This window comes from Trachypithecus francoisi, unplaced genomic scaffold (genome assembly GCF_009764315.1).
Source record: "Trachypithecus francoisi isolate TF-2019V2 unplaced genomic scaffold, Tfra_2.0 Lachesis_group10, whole genome shotgun sequence".
In the NCBI taxonomy this organism is placed as follows: domain Eukaryota; kingdom Metazoa; phylum Chordata; class Mammalia; order Primates; family Cercopithecidae; genus Trachypithecus; species Trachypithecus francoisi.
Genome location: NW_022681455.1, coordinates 56,236,154 through 56,253,444, shown reverse-complemented (window position 1 = coordinate 56,253,444; position 17,291 = coordinate 56,236,154). Strand labels below are relative to the sequence as shown.

At 35.8% G+C, this 17,291-nt stretch overlaps 1 protein-coding gene across 2 annotated transcripts in view; it reads left to right on the top strand.

Moving 5' to 3' along the window:
- Positions 1–17,291, top strand: part of COL21A1 (collagen type XXI alpha 1 chain) — a 201,247-nt gene that overhangs the window by 46,292 nt on the left and 137,664 nt on the right. For both annotated transcript variants that reach the window (XM_033217499.1, XM_033217498.1), the window contains exon 2: positions 17,121–17,246. In XM_033217499.1, the coding sequence (XP_033073390.1) occupies positions 17,159–17,246 (88 nt within the window). In that variant the 5' untranslated portion in view covers positions 17,121–17,158. The remainder of the gene's footprint in view (positions 1–17,120; positions 17,247–17,291) is intronic.

Genomic DNA, 17,291 nt, shown 5'->3' with positions numbered 1-17,291 from the left:
CCGTAGTTATTCCAAATTCCTATCAAGACAAATGTTAAGCATACATATTCTAAAGCTTTTGGAAAAGTAGAATTTAGGCAAAGTGTCTAATGACCCATTTAATTTCTTACTGAGAAGGAAGATGAGCTATGATATAGTATTTCCAAATGACATGTGAAATAGACCTGAAAGCATGGCCTCCTTACTCTGCCTTTCACTTTTTGTTTCTTAACATAAAAGACTTTTTGTTTACTTAGTATGCCATTCATTGGTCTGCAGACTGTGCTGCAGGCCTTGTTGGCCTGTATTCCTTTTTTCTTATTTTAATTGTTATTTATGTGAGGTTAAACAGTTTTACCCCAGCTTTTTGAGGTATGACTGACAAATAAAAATTGTATATATTTTAGGTTGATAACATGATGTGATAAAAGTATACATTATGAAATGATTACCACAATCAAGCTAACTAGCATATCAATTACCTCATTAGTTATCTTTCTTTTTTGTGGTAAGGAAACTTGAGATCTAGTCCCTCAGCAAATTTCAAGTATAAAATAAATTATTAACTGTAGTTACCATGCTGTACATTAGGTCTCCAGAATGTATTCATCATATATATCAAAGTTTGCACCCTTTGACCAACATCTCTCTGACTCTTCACCAGCCTGGGTTAATCAACATTCTACTCTCTGTTTCTGAGTTTGGCTTTAATTTTTTAGATTTCAGCATGCGATCATGCAGTATTTGTCTTTCTGTGTATGGCTTATTTCACTTAGCTCACTGTCCTCCAGGTTTATCCATGTTGTTGGAAATGGTAGGATTTTCTTTTTTTGTAAGTCTAGATAGTATTCTCTTCTGTGTGAGAGTGTGTGTATGTGTACACACACCCCAGTTTCTTTATTCATTCTTCAGTTGATGAACACTTAGGATGTTTCCATAGCTTGGCTACTGTAAATAATGCTGCATTGAATATGGGACTGTAGATACTTCTTTGAGATAGTGATTTTATTTCCTTTGGAAATATATCCAGTAGTAGGATTGCTGGTTCATATGGTCGTCTTAATGCTGCAATGAATATGAGACAGCGGATACCTATTTGAGATAGTGATTTTATTTCCTTTGGAAACATATCCAGTAGTAAAATTACTGGTTCATATAGTAGTTCTACTTTTAATTTTTTGAGGAACCTCTATACTATTTTTCATAATGGCTGTATCAATTTAAAGTTCCACCAACAGTGTACAAGTATTCCCTTTTCTCCAGTCTTCACCCATGCTTGCTATCTTTTGGCTTTTTGATAATAGCCTTGCTAACAGGTATGAAGTGGTGCCATTTTGATTTGCATTTCCCTGATAACTAGTGATGTAGTGATGTTGAACATCTTATATACTTGTTGACCATTTGTATGTCTTCTTTGGAAAATTGTCTATTCACGTCATTTGCCCATTCTTTAATCAGTTTTTTAATTTGCTATTGAATTGTATGGGTTTCTTTTGTATTTTAGATACTAATTCTTTTTCAGATATATGGTTTGCAGATATTTTCTTCCATTCTATAGATTGCCTTTTTATTTCATCAATTGTTTCCTTTGCTGTGCATAAACTTATTAGTTTGATGTAGTCCCACTTGTTTATTTTTATCTTTGTTGTCTGTGCTTTTGTTGTCAAATCCAAAGAGTCATTGCCAAGACCAGTGTTATTAAGCTTTTCCCCTGTGTTTTCTTCTAGAAGTTTTGTGATTTCATGTCTTTTGTTTGTCTTTAATCCATTTTGAGTTAGTTTTTGTGTATGCTATAAGGGTCCAATTTCATTCTTTTGCACATGGATATCTAGTTTTCCCAGCACTATTTGTTGAAGAGACTATCCTTTCTTGACATTTTGTGGAAAATTAACTATATATGCATGGGTTTATTTCTTGGCCCTCTATCCTGTTCCAGTGGTTTGTGCAACTGTTTTTATGCCAGTACCATTGTTTTAATTACTATAGCTTTATAATATAACTTGAATCAGGAAGTGTGATGCCTCCAGTTTTGTTTTTCTTGTTCAAGATTGCTTTAGATATTTGGGTTTTTTGTGGTTCCATACAAATTTTAGGACTTAATTTTTTGATTTTTGTAAAAAATGCCATTGAGATATTGATAATGATTGAACTAAATCTATGGATCCTTTTGGGTGGTATGGACATTTGAACAATATTAATTCCTCCAATTCATGAATGTGGATATCTTTCCATTTATCAGTGTGAAGAATTGTATTTGTGTCTTCTTCAATTTCTTTCATCAATGGTTTAGAGTGTTCAATGTACAGATATCTCACCTCCTTGGTTGAATTTATTTCTGAGTATTTTATTCCTTTTGATGCTATTGTAAATTATATTGCTTTCTTAATTTGTTTTAGGATTGTTCATTATTAAGACATAGAAATGGCAACTGACTTTTATGTGTTGATTTTGTATCCCACAAGTTTATTGAATTTATTTGTTTTAATACTTTCTTGGTAGAGTCTTTAAGGCCTTCTACAATAAGATTATGCCACATGCTAATAGAAACAATGTTACTTCTTCCTTTCCAATTTGGATGCCTTTGTTTCTTTTTCTTGCCTAATTGGTTTGGCTAGGACTTCTGGTATTATGTTGTAGAGAAGTAGTGAGACTGGGCACCCTTGTTTTTTCCCTGATCTTAGAGGAGAAGCTTTCAGCTTTTAACCATCAGTATAATAGTAGCTGTGGATTTGTCATATACGGCCTTTATTATGTTGAAGTTCATTCATTCCATACCTAATTTATTGAGTTTTTTTAAATTATAAAATGATGGTGAATTTTGTCAGATGCTTTTGTTTTGGTGTGTATTTAGATGATCATATAATTTTATTCTTTGTTTTTAATGTGGTATATCATATTTATTGATTTACCTATGTTGGACCATCCTTGCATCTCAGGGATAAATCCCACTAGGTCATGCATATGACACTTTGAATGTACTGTTGAATTTAGTTTACTAGTAGGTTGTTGAGAAATTTTACATCCATGTTCATCAGGGATATTGGCCTGTGATTTTTTTTTTCTTGTAGTGTTCTTGTCTGGCTTTGTTATTAGGGTAAAGCCAGCCTCATAAATTGAGTTTGAAGTATTTTCTTTTCTTTAATATTTTGGAAGAGTTTGGGGAGAATTGGCATTAATTCTCCTTTTAAAGTCTAATAGAATTCATCATGAAGCTGTCTGGTTCTGGACCTTTCTTTGTTGGGAGGTTTTGTTTGCTGATTTAATCTCTTTACTAGTTATAGGTCTGTTAGGATTTTGTATTTCATCATCATTCAGTTTTAGTAAGTTTTAAGTTTCTAGAAATTTATGTTATATAGTTTGTTAGCATATAATTTTTATAGTAGTCTCATAATATTTTTGTGTCTCTGAAATATCATTTATAATGGCTCCTCTTTATAATTTTATTTATTCGAATTGTCACTCTTTCTTTTTTCTTACTATTCTAAGTGAACTAAAATAGAAATTTTTTTTTTTTTTTTTTTTTTTTTTTGAGGCGGAGTCTCGCTCTGTCGCCCAGACTGGAGTGCAGTGGCCAGATCTCAGCTCACTGCAAGCTTCGCCTCCCGGGTTTACGCCATTCTCCTGCCTCAGCCTCCCGAGTAGCTGGGACTACAGGCGCCCGCCACCTCGCCCGGCTAGTTTTTGTATTTTTAGTAGAGACGGGGTTTCACCATGTTAGCCAGGATGGTCTCGATCTCCTGACCTCGTGATCCGCCTGTCTCGGCCTCCCAAAGTGCTGGGATTACAGGCTTGAGCCACCGCGCCCGGCTAAAATAGATATTAAACTACTCTTGGTTCATGCTACTGGGGTCACAGTTCTGCCCCTCTTTACCTCCCCCACCACATTTGTTTCAGGAAGACAGAGAGACTGGGGTTCAGATCCTTAAAACCAGGGAGATACTATTCCTGATATTTTAGAAATTTCAGCACTATTTTTACTTTTGGGAAAAGAACAACAAAAGACAAAAGCTTTTAGCACCAAAATACACAAAGTGTGGTCTATGGACCAGAAGAATTAGCATCACCTGGCAGCTTGCTAATTGTTTTAGTATGTTTTCTATTGCTTGTAAGAGAATACTCAAAACTGCATAATTTTAATGAAAAAAAATCATTTCTTATGAAGGCTGAGAAATCCAAGGTCAAGAGGCCACATCTGGTGAGGCCTCCATGCTTGTGGTGACTCTCTGCAGAGTCACAAGGCTGCAGAGGGCATAACATGATGAGGGGACTGAGCATGCTAGCTGAGGTCTCTCTTCCTTTTTTCATAAAACCACCAGTCCCATTCCTATGCTAGTCCATTAATTTATTAATTTATTCATCCACTAATCTGTGAATGGATGGATGCAGCTGGAAACCATCATTCTTAGCAAACTATCACAAGAAGAGAAAACCAAACACCGCATGTTCTCACTCATAGGTGGGAACTGAACAATGAGATCACTTGGACTCGGGAAGGGGAACATCACACACTGGGGCCTATCATGGGGAGGGGGGAGGAGGGAGGGATTGCATTGGGGAGTTATACATGATATAAAAGTCATGCACATGTACCCTAGAACTTAAAGTATAATAAAAAAAAAAAAAAAAAAAAAAGAAATGAAAAAAAAAAAAAAAAAAAAAAAGGGCAGAGCCCTCATGACCCAATCATCTTTTAAAAGCCCTGCCTCTCAGTACTGCTGCATTAATGATTAAGTTTTAACATGAAACTTGGAGGGGACAAACATTCAAACCGTAGCCAAAATGAAGACCCTTCATCTATAAACTAAAGCTATGTAATCAGTATCTACATTTTAGTAAGGTCTCTAAGTGATTTTTATATACCTTAACATTTGAGAAATGGGAATGCTAACGGTCACCTGATTACTCTGAGTATCAAGGCTTTATAATTTTTTGCTTGTAGAAATTCTGAGTTATAGTACCCTATTTAAGGTTGCTAATGTACTTCTCTACCACGGAAATAGGGACTTTTTTTCTTATTTATCATTTTGCATTGCCCCATACTAGAATTTATAAAACTTTGGTGCACGTTAGCATATGAGGAGATTCATTTATTTATTTTTAAAGAATAGTTGGTCCCTTCCCCTACAGTCTGAAGCTACTGGATTAGGGTTAGGGCATCCATATGTTTAACACACTCCCTATTCAACTAAGTGTTAAAATTTGATAAGCCTAACTTCATTTGAAGAGTACATAAACATATGTATAATGAAATATTTACGAACCACACCAGTTTTAATGATTAAATAACATGGTAATAATATGCATTTAGTGTCCTTTTGTATCTTCTACTTTAAAGATTGTCAATTTAAATTATAATAACATTAGGGAATTAACTTTACCCAAGAAGTCTGAATGAATTACATATACATAGAAATACTGAGATTTTTTTTGTAGAGGAGCTTAATAATTTTGAGGCTTTTGGGAAGGAAGTTGGTGAAAATTTCTTAGGACATGTTGTTACCATAAAACAGCACATCCTGGTGATGACTCATTAAAAATGCCTCTCGGCTGGGCATGGTGGCTCACGCCTCTAATCCCAGCACTTTGGGATCATGAGGTCAAGAAATCAAGACCATCCTGGCCAAGATGGTGAAACCTAGTCTCTACTGAAAATACAAAAGTTAGCTGGGCGTGGTGTCGTGTGCCTGCAGTCCCAGCTAATCAGGAGGCTGAGGGAGGAGAATCACTTGAGCCTGGGAGGTAGAGGCTGCAGTGAGCTGATATAGCACCACTACAGTCCAGCCTGGTGACAGAGTGAGACTTCTTCTCAAAAAAAATTTAAAAGCCTCTTTTTGGTCCTTTATAACTCTTTATGCAGAGGGGCTGTCCTAATTTGGAAATTGATAGTAATGGACTGATTTTCTTTCATTTATATATAAAATAAATTATACAGATATAACACATCTGGTTTAATTGCCTTAGATGAGTTCATATATCCGAACACTGACTTTGCAAACATAGCCTGTTTCTGTTACCCAGGAAGTTTACTTGTGCCACTTTCAGGCAAAGGTTTCCTGGTTTCTAACACCATAGATTAGTTTTGCCTGTTTTGGGGCTTCATACAACTAGAAACATACTGTATGTATTCTTTTGTGTCTGGCTTCTTTTATTAAATACAATGTGTTTTAAATTTATTCATGTTGTTTCCTGTAACAGTTCATGATTTTTTGATTGCTGATTAGTATTTCTTTTTTTAAATTATTAAATTATTATTTTTTATTATACTTTAAGTTCTGGGATACATCAACAGAATATACAGTTTTGTTACATAGGTATACACATGCCAGGGTGGTTTGCTGCACCCATCAACCCGTCACCTACATTGGGAATTTCTCCTAATGTTATTCCTAGGCCTCCACCCCTCAACAGGCCCCAGTGTGTGATGTTCCCCTCCCTGTGTCCATGTGTTCTCATTGTTCAACTCCCACTTATGAGTGAGAACATGCGGTGTTTGGTTTTCTGTTCTTGGAATAGTTTGCCGAGAATGATGATTCCCAGCTTCATCCATGTCCCTGCAAAGGACATGAACTCATCCTTTTTTATGACTGCATAGTATTCCATGGTGTATATGTGCCACATTTCCTTAGTCCAGTCTATCATTGATGGACATTTGGGTTGGTTCCAAGTCTTTGCTATTGTGAATAGTGCCACAATAAACATACCTGTGCATATATCCCTATATTATAATGATTTATAATCCTCTGGGTATATACCCAGTAATGGGATTGCTGGGTCAAATGGTATTTCTAGTTCTAGATCCTTGAGGAATCACCACACTGTCTTCCCCAATGGTTGAACTAATTTACACTCCCACCAACAGTGTAAAAGCATTCCTATTTCTCCTAATCCTCTCCAGCATCTGTTGTTTCCTGACTTTTTAGTGATCATCATTCTAACTGGCGTGAGATGGTATCTCATTGTGGTTTTGATTTGCATTTCTCTGATGGCCAGTGATGATGAGCTTTTTTCATATGCTTGTTGGCTGCATAAATGTCTTCTTTTGAGAAATGTCTGTTCTTATCCTTTGCCTACTTTTTGATGGGGTTGTTTTTTCTTGTAAATTTGTTTAAGTTCTTTGTAGATTCTGGATATTAGCTCTTTGTCAGTTGCATAGATAGATAGATTACAACATTTTTCTCCCATTCTTATGGTAGTTTATTTTGCTATGCACAAGCTCTTTAGTTTAATTCAATCCCATTTGTCAATTTTAGTGTTTGTTGTCATTGCTTTTGGTATTTTAGACATGAAGTCTTTGCCCATGCCTATGTCCTGAATGGTATTGCCTAGGTTTTCTTCTAGGATTTTTATGGTTTAAGGTCTTTTGTTTAAGTCTTTAATCTATCCTGCATTGATTTTTGTATAAGGTGTAAGGAAGGGGTCCAGTTTCACTTTTCTGCATATGGCTAGCTAGTTTTCCCAACATCATTTATTAAATAGGGAATCTTTTCCCTGTTGCTTGTTTGTGTCAGGTTTGTCAAAGATAAGATGTTTGTAGATGTGTGGTTTTGTTTCCAAGGCCTCCATTGTCTCTATATCTGTTTTGGTACCAGTACCATGCTGTTTTGGTTACTGTAGCCTTGTAGTATAGTTTGAAGTCAGGTAGCATGATGCCTCCAGCTTTGTTCTTTTTGCTTAGGATTGTCTTGGTTATGTGGGCTCTTTTTTGGTTCTATATGAAGTTTAAAGTAGTTTTTTCCAATTCTGTGAAGAAAGCCAATGGGCAGTATGGTCATTTTCACGATATTGATTCTTCCTTTCCATGAGCATGGACTGTTTTTCCACTTGTTTGTGTCCTCTCTTACTTCCTTGAGCAGTGGTTTGTAGTACTTCTTAAAGAGGTCCTTCCCTTGTAAGTTGTATTCTTTGGTATTTTATTCTGTTTGTAGCAATAGTGAATGGGAGTTCACTCTTGATTTGGCTCTCTGGTGAGTCTTGCCCTGTTGTCTAGTCTGGAGTGCAGTGGTGTGATCTCAGCTCACTGCAACCTCTGCTTCCCTGGTTCAGGCATTTCTCCTGCTTTAGCCTCCCCAGTAGCTGAGACTACAGGCAACTGCCACCACACCCAACTTTTTGTTGTGTTTTTGGTATTTTTAGTAGAGACAGGTTTCACCATGTTGTTCAGGCTGGTCTAGAACTCCTAACCTTGTGATCTGCCCACCTCCACCTCCCAGAGTGCTAGGATTATTGACTGTCTGTTTGTCTGTTATTGGTGTATAAGAATGCTTGTGCTTTTTGGACATTGATTTTGTATCCTGAGAGTTTGCTGAAGTGCTTACCGGCTTAAGAAGATTTTGGGCTGAGATGATGGGATTTTCTAAATATACAGTCTTGTCATCTGCAAACTGAGACAATTTGACTTCCTCTCTTCCTATTTGAGTACCCATTATTTCTTTCTCTTGCCTGACTGCCATGGCCAGAACTTCCAATACTATGTTGAATAGGAATGGTGAGAGAGGGCATCCTTGTCTTGTGCTGGTTTTCAAAGGGAATGCTTCCAGTTTTGCCTATTCAGTATGATATTGGCTGTGGGTTTGTCATAAATAGTTCTTATTATTTTGAGATATGTTCCATTGATACCTAGCTTATGGAGGGTTTTTAGCATGAAGGGGTGTTGAATTTTGTTGAAGGCCTTTTCTGCACCTATTGAGATAATCATGGGGTTTTTGACATTGGTGTTGTTTATATGATGAATTACATTTATTGATTTGCATATGTTGAACCAGACTTGCATCCCAGGGATGAACCTGACTTGATCGTGGTGGATAAAGTTTTTGATGTGCTACTGGATTCGGTTTGCCAGTATTTTATTGAGGATTTCTGCATTGATGTTCATCAGGTATATTTGCCTGAAATTTTCTTTTTTTGTTGTGTCTCTGCCAGGTTTTTGTATCAGGATGATGCTGGCCTCATAAAATCAGTTAGGGAGGATTCTCTCCTTTTCTGTTGTTTAGAACAGTTTCAGAAGGAGTGGTACCAGCTCCTCTTTGTACCTCTGGTAGAATTCGGCTGTGAATCCGTCTGGTCCTGGACTTTCCTTGGTTGGTAAGCTATTAATTACTGCCTCAATTTTAGAACTTGTTATTGGTCTATTCAGGGATTCGACTTTTTCCTGATTTAGATGTGGGAGGGTGTATGTGTCCAGAAATTTATCCGTTTATTCTAGTTTTCTAGTTTATTTGCATAGACATGTTTATAGTATTCTTTGATGGTAGTTTGTATTTCTGTGGGATCCCCTATATCATTTTTTATTGTGTCTATTTGATTCTTCTCTCTTTTCTTCTTTATTAGTCTTCATAGCAGTCTATCTATTTTGTTGATCTTTTCAGAAAACCAGCTCCTGGATTTGATGATTTTTTGAAGGGTTTTTCGTGTTTCTGTCTCCTTCAGTTCTGCTCTGATCTTAGTTATTTCTTGTCTTCTGCTAGCTTTTGAATTTGTTTCTTCATAGTGTCGATCGTCTTTACAGTTTGGTATGTTTTTGCAGTGGCTGCTACTAGTTTTTCCTTGCCATGTTTAGTGCTTCCTTCAGGAGCTCTTGTAAGGCAGGCCTGGTGGTGAGATAAATTTCTCAGCATTTGCTTGTCTTTAGAGGATTTTATTTCTCCTTAGCTTATGAAGCTTAGGTTGACTGGATATGAAATTCTGGGTTGAAAATTCTTTTCTTTAATAATGTAGAATATTGGCCTCCACTCTCTTCTGGCTTGTAGGGTTTCTGCTGAGAGATCTGCTATTAGTCTGATGGGCTTCCATTTATGGGTAACCCAACTTTTCTCTCTGGTGCCCTTAACATTTTTCCTTCATTTCAACCTTGGTGAATCTGACAATTATATGTCTTGGGGTTGCTCTTCTCGAGCAGTATCTTTGTGGTGTTCTCTGTATTTCCTGAATTTGAATGTTGGCCTGTCTTTCCAGGTTAGAGAAGTTCTCCTGGAAAATATCCCAAAGAGTGTTTTCCAGCTTGGTTCCATTCTCCCCGTCACTTTCAGGTACACCAGTCAAATATAGATTTGGTTTTTTCACATAGTCCCATATTTCTTGGAGGCTTTGTTCATTCCTTTTTATTCTTTTTTCTCTAATCTTCTCTTCTCACTTTATTTCATTAAGTTGATCTTCAATCTCTAGTATCCTTTCTTCCGCTTGATTGATTCAGCTATTGATACTTGTGTATGCTTCACGAAGTTCTCTTGCTGTATTTTTCAGCTCCATCAGGTCATTTGTGTTCTTCTCTAAACTGGTTATTCTAGTTATCAATTCATCTAACCTTTTTTCAAGGTTCTTATCTTCCTTACATCAGGTTAGAACATGGTCCTTTAGCTTGGAGGAGTTTGTTATTACCCACCTTCTTAAGCCTACTTCTGTCAATTCGTCAGACTCATTCTCTGTCCAGTTTTGTTCCCTTGCTGGTGAGGAGTTGTGATCCTTTGGAGGACAAGAGGTGTTTTGGTTTTTGGAATTTTCAACATTTTTGCACTGGTTTCTCCCCATCTCTGTGAATTTATCTACCTTTGGTCTTTGATGTTGGTGACCTTCAGATGGGGTCCTTGAGTGGATATGCTATTCCTTTTTGTTTGTTCGTTTTCCTTCTAACAGTCAGGCCTGTCTGCTGCAGGTCTGCTGGAGTTTGCTGGAGGTCCATTCCACATCCTGTTTGCCTGGGTATCACCAGTAGAGGCTGCAGAACAGCAAAGATTGCTGCCTGTTCTTTCTCCTTTCCAGGGAAGCTTTGTCCCAGAGGGACACCTGCCAGATGCCAGGCAGAGTTCTCCTGTACGAGATGTCTGTTGGTCCCTACTGGGAGGTATCTCCCAGTCAGGATGCATGGGCATCAGGGACCCACTTGAGGAGGCAGTCCGACCCTTAGCAGAGATCGAACGCTGTGCTGGGAGGTCCACTGGTCTCTTCAGAGCCATCAGGCAGGGACGTTTAAGTCTGCTGAAGCTGTGCCCACAGCCGCCCTTCCCCCAGGTGCTCTGTCCAGGGAGATGGGAGTTTTATCTTTAAGTTCCTAACTCGGGCTGCTTCCTTATTTTCAGAGATCCCATGCCCAGAGCTGCTGAGTAGTATTTCATTGTATGAATATATCACACAACTTGTATATTTATTGTCCTGTTGATAGCACTTGGGTTATTTTTAGTTTGAAATTATTATGAATAAAACTACTGTAAACACTGCTGGTCTTTTGCTATGGGCACACAATTTCATTTCTCTAGGCTACATACCTAGCAGAAAAATCACTGGCCATAGTTTATAAGAAACTTTACCTAACAGTTCTGTAAAGTGATTATATCTGTTTTCAATCTCGCCAACAATGTATGAATTCCAGTTTCTTCACATATACTTGTGAACATTTGATATTATCAGTCTTTTAATTTTAGCTATTTTTGTAGGTGTGAAATCATATTGGCCAGGCACGGTGGCTCATGCCTGTAATCTCAGCACTTTGGGAGCCCAAGGCGGGCAGATCACGAGGTCAGGAGATCAAGACCATCCTGGCCAACATGGGGAAACCCCGTCTCTACTAAAAATACAAAAAATTAGCCGGGCGTGGTGGCGGACGCCTGTAGTCCCAGCTACTCGGGAGGCTGAGGCAGGAGAATGGCGTGAATCCGGGAGGTGGAGCTTGCAATGAGCCGAGATCGTACCATTGCACTTGCACTCCAGCCCAGGTGACAGAGCAAGACTCCGTCTCAAAAAAAAAAAAAAGAAAAAAGAAAAAAGAAATCATATCTTACTGCTGTTTTACTGTGCATTTCCCTGATGACTAGTGATGATGAGTACTATTTCATGTGCTTATTGGCCATTTCTGTATCTTCTTTTGTAATGTGTCTGTTCAAGACCTTTTACTCATTTAAAAAATTGTGTTGTTTTTCTTTTTATTATCTATGTTTTCTGATATGAGTCATTTGTCAGAAATATTTTAATGCGAACATTGGCTTGCATTCTTAAATGGTGTCTTTTAAGGAATGGAAATGTTTAATTTTGATTAAATCTGATGTACTTATTTTAAAACTGCTAGTGGTTTTTGTGTCCTAAGAAATATTCACCTTAATCCTAAAGTTGTGAAGATATTCTCTTATGTTTTTTCTTTGAAGACTTATAGTTTTAGCTTTTACATTTAGATCTATGTTCCATTTAATTTTCTTATGTGAAATGAGGTAGGAGTCCAGGTTCATTTTATTCCATGTGTTTTTTCAGTTGATTCAGCAATGTTTATTGAAAAGACTTTCCTTTCCTACGCAACTACTTTGACATTTTTGTTGACAATCAATCAGTTGACCATGTAAGTGTGGATCTGTTACCAAAACTCTATTGTGTTCTGTTCTATGCCTATCTTTATGTCAATATAGTACCATACTTTCTTGATTTCTGTAGCAAGTTGCTATGGTTTGAATGTTTGCCGCCTCTGAAACTCATGTTGAAACTTAATCTCCAGTGTAAAGGTACTAGGAGGTAGGTCCTTTAAGAGGTGATTAGGTCATGAGGGTTCTGTTGTCACAGATAGATACATCCTTTTCATGGGTTAGTTGATTAATGGATTACCATGGGAGTGGGTTAGTTATCAGGAAAGTAGTTCTGTTATAAAAAGCCAGGTAAGTTCTCTCTCCTGAGCCCCCTCACCATGTGGTACCCTGTACCACACAGAGACTCTGCAGAAAACCCCCACCAGCTGTAAGGCCCTCACCAGATTTCACCCTTAGACCCGGGGCTTTCCAGCCTTCAGAACTGTAAGAAATAAATGTATTTTCTTTATAAATTACTCCATCTCGGGTATTCAGTTATAACAACAGAAAGCAGACTGACATAAGTCAGTATCAGATAATACCAGTTCTCCAACTTTGTTATTAAGAGAGTTCTTTTTCAAGATTGTTCCAATTCAAAATCATTTGCATTTTATTCATGTTTTAGAATATTTGTTAATTTTAAAAATTGGGATTTTGTTGAATCTATAGACCATTTGGGAAGGGTGGACATGTTAATAATATTGAGTCTTTTAATTCTGAATATGGATCTCTCCATTTATTTGGTTTCTTTAATTTTGCAATGTTTCAGTACAGAGGTCTTTCCATATTTCATTAGCTTTATTTCCACATTTATAATACTTTTGATACTATTGAAAATGGTATTTTTTTTCCCAATAATGAAACCATTATCTTGTGTCTTGTGACCTTGCTAAATTCACTTTGTTCTACTATTGTTTTTGTAGATTCCACTTTCTATGTACATTATCATGTTTTCTATAAATAATGACAATTTTATTTTTTCCTTTATAATCTTTACATGTTTTATTTCTCATTTGTGCCCATGGCGGTCACTAGAACTCCCTGTACATTTTTGAATAGAAGTGGTATGAGAATGTATCCTTAGCTACTTACTGATTTGAGAAGGGAAGAATTTAGTATTTCACAACTCAGTGTGATGTTGTATGTAGATTTTTTTATAGACAGCATTCACATTCATAGGTTAAGTCCTACTCTTAGTTTGCTGAAAGTTTTATCATAAATGAATGTTAAATTTTGTTAAGAACTTTTGATGCATAAATTGAGATGTTCATGTGATTTTTTTTTTTCTAGTCTCTTACTATAGTACATTATATAAGTTGAATTTTGAGTGTGAAACCCATCTTGCATCTCTCTAATAAATCCCACATGGTCAAGATATTTTAAAATATATTGTTATATTTAATTAGCTAATATTTTGTCATAGATTTTTATATCCTTGTTCATAAAGAATAATGGAAAATTTACTTATATGCTAAATCAGTGGACTATAGTTTTTTGTAATATCTTTGTCTAGGTTTTTTTTTTTTTTTTCTTTTTTTTTACTAGGGTTGTGTTGGCCTCATAATAAAAATTGGGGGGAGTTCACTTCTTCTTTATTTTCATTTAATTCCACTGAAACAAATAGTTTTATTTTATTTTTTTCCCTTGACTGTTTTGTAGAAATTGTTGGAAGAAATTACTGGTGAAGCTATCTGGACCAGGAGTTTTCTTTGTGGGAATGTTTTTGATTAATAATTTAACTTCTTTATTAAATAATTGGACCAATTTCAATAAATAGTGTTTTTCAAAGACTGTTCATTTTACCCGTCCAGTTACCCTTTTAATGTTTGTAGGATCTAAAGTGGTGCTTTCTATTTGAATACTGACTTAGGCAATTATTTATGTTTTCTCTGTGTTTTCTTGGTTATAATTACTAAGGCATATCGGTATATTCATTTGTCCAAATAATTAACTTTTTAATTATTTATTTTTTAAATTGTCTTTCAAATTTATATTTCATAGTTTTTTCTACTTTTTGACTTTAATGTATTGTACTATTTTTAGCTTCTTAAGGTGGAAGCTTAGATACTGGTTTCATTTTTGTTTAATATATGCTTTTAAAGCTAAAATTTCTCTCTAAGTGCTGCTTTAGCTGTATCACAAAATATTTGATTTAAAAAATTATTGAGTTTGAAATATTTAAAAACTTCTTTGACTTTTAAAAACTCATGGATTATTTAGAAGTATGTTGCTTAATTTCAAAGTATTTTAGGACTTTCATTTCTGAAAGTCTGTAGGACAACTACAGATCCTATAGATAGCAGAAAGATGATGAGTGGAGAGGTGAAATAGCCAAAGTCCTAGAAAAATACTATTTATTGAAACTCATCCAATTATCTACTAATAAGTTACATTTTTAATAAAATGCTTTTCAAGAAAGAAAACTTCATATCCAGATGCCCTTTGGTCAAGGAACACAATCTGTATGGTTTCAATTTTTTGAAATCTGAGACTTGTTTTCTCTCCAGCATATTTTTTGGTGACTGTTTCATATGCATTACAAAACAATATGTTTTCTTCTGTTGTTAGTTGGAGTGTTTTGTAAATATTAACTAGGTGAAGCTGGTTAATAATAGTGTTGTCCAAACCTTCTGTTCCACTGATTTTTTCTGGTCTAATTAAATAATACTGAGTGCTAGATATTAAAACCTCACATTATTTTTAATGTGTCTCTGCTTATTTTTTTTTCATTTTTTTGTTTCATATATTTAGAAGCTTTAATATTAGATGTCCACACATTTAGGATTTTTATCTCTTTCTGATTGAGTGCTCAGTTTATTACTAGAAAATTTCTGTCTAAAATCCTTACTGCTGTCCCTCTGTGGGTAATGTAACATTTTTCCTCTGGCCAGTTTTAGGAATTTTTTTTTTTTGAGATGGACTCTTGCCCAGTCGCCCAGACTGGAGTGCAGTGGCGCGATCTCGGCTCACTGCAAGCTCTGCCTCCCGGGTTCACGCCATTCTCCTGCCTCAGCCTCCCAAGTAGTTGGGACTATAGGGGCCAGTCACCATGCCTGGCTAATTTGTTTTGTAATTTTAGTAGAGACGGGATTTCACCATGTTAGCCAGAATGCTCTTGATCTCCTGACCTCGTGATCCACCCGCCTCAGCCTCCCAAAGTGCTGGTATTACAGACGTGAGCCACCGCGCCCAGCCCAGTTTTAGGAATTTTATATTTTATTTTGATTTTCAGTTGATTGTATATGATGTATGCAGGTATGATTAACTTTGTGTCTCACTTGGGGTTTGCTGAAGTTCTTTGATCTGAGCATTGGTGGCTTTCATTAATTTGGAAAATTTTTGGCCATGTCTTTTCAAATATTTCTTCATTCTCTCCTTTTTTGTGAGAAAAATTTACTTATATGCTAAATCAAGATCACTTGATATTGTTCCGTAAGTTCTAGATGCTCTATTCCTTTTATCATGTTTTTATGCCTTGGGGTTTCATTTTTTGATAATTTCTATTCACTTATCTTCAAGTTTACTTATCTTTTCCTCCAATGGATGCAGGTAAACCCATTGTGTAAGCCATTTTCCGATGTACATTTTTAATTGCAAGAGTTTTTCTTTGTATCTTTATGTATAGTTTTCATCTGCCTTCTGAAATTTTCCACATCTTTGTACATGTTTTCCATCTTATTTACTAGATTCTTTAATGTATTTATCATTGCCATTTTACAAACACTTTTTGCTACTTCTGATATTTAGGATTTAGGTAATCTTGGGATCTGCTTATGCTGTTTTTCTCCTGATCAGGTATAAAAATTTCTTGCTTCTTTTCAAGTCATGGCCACCGTTTTATATTTGAGAAAGTCTCTGGGTACCTGGATAGGAAGAGGGACAGACTCTCTCTAGGCTGTTCTATACTGTTTCCAACTTTCTATGTACTACTTATCTACTCTGTATATTTAGTTAAGGCTCACCAGAAGAAACTGCTGAATGAAGGAATGCTTGTTTTGTGGCAGAAACTCCTCAGATTTCCAATCTGTTACACCAGCTTTGAGTGATTTTTTACATGCTATGGCAAATTCCTTCTCATCAGTATTCCCTTTCTGCCAGAGATTAAAGTAGTTGTGAATCACTTCTATATGACGAAAGGTTAATAACTTCTGGAATTTCGTTCTTTTGGGTTTCTTTAAATTATTTCATTTCTACTGGGCTTAAAAAACATATGAATTTGTACTTTATCTGGTATGCACTCGCTGTGAATGACAGTTTCTCGCAAATTTCTGCATTCTAACCAGAAATGAAGTTCTAGGACTTATTTTAGATGGTGTATGAAAACTATAAAACTGAGTGTTTATGAATTAAATAAGACAGGTCTTAATGTTTACAATTATATCTTATTTTAAAAATTAAATTCTATCAGCTGTATCTTAGAAATATTTTCACTAAATACTCTTTGAGTGTCCGTTATATGCAAGCCCATATTTAAAAGAAAAATGTTTGCTAATATTCACATAGTAAAAAGAATGAGATAAGGTTCTACAGGCTATGCCCAAAGGATAAATTCCAGTAAATATTTTGCAAAAAGCTCAAATTTTAGAAAATGTGTATAAGACAGTTATGAATTAAGATTTATCATGCTCTTCAGCCGCTATTCATTGTCCTCCTGCAATAACATATTTAGAATTTGGCTATTTTAAACAGATTTAAGTTAATTCTAATAGTCACAAAATTAACTGTATTTCAACTGGGTCTTGTAATTTCAAAATGTAAATGTATAATGGCCAGATGTTGACTTTAATTATTATGTTTAACTTGCCTTTTTTTTCTCCCTAGGAATCCTAAAACCAAAATTTTAGAACGAAAACAGAAACATGGCTCACTATATTGCATTTCTCTGCATGGTTTTGGTGCTGCTTCTTCAGAATTCTGTGTTAGCTGAAGATGGGGAAGTAAGATCAAGTAAGAACTATCAGCATTGTCCTTTTTTGTTATCAACAAATTAAT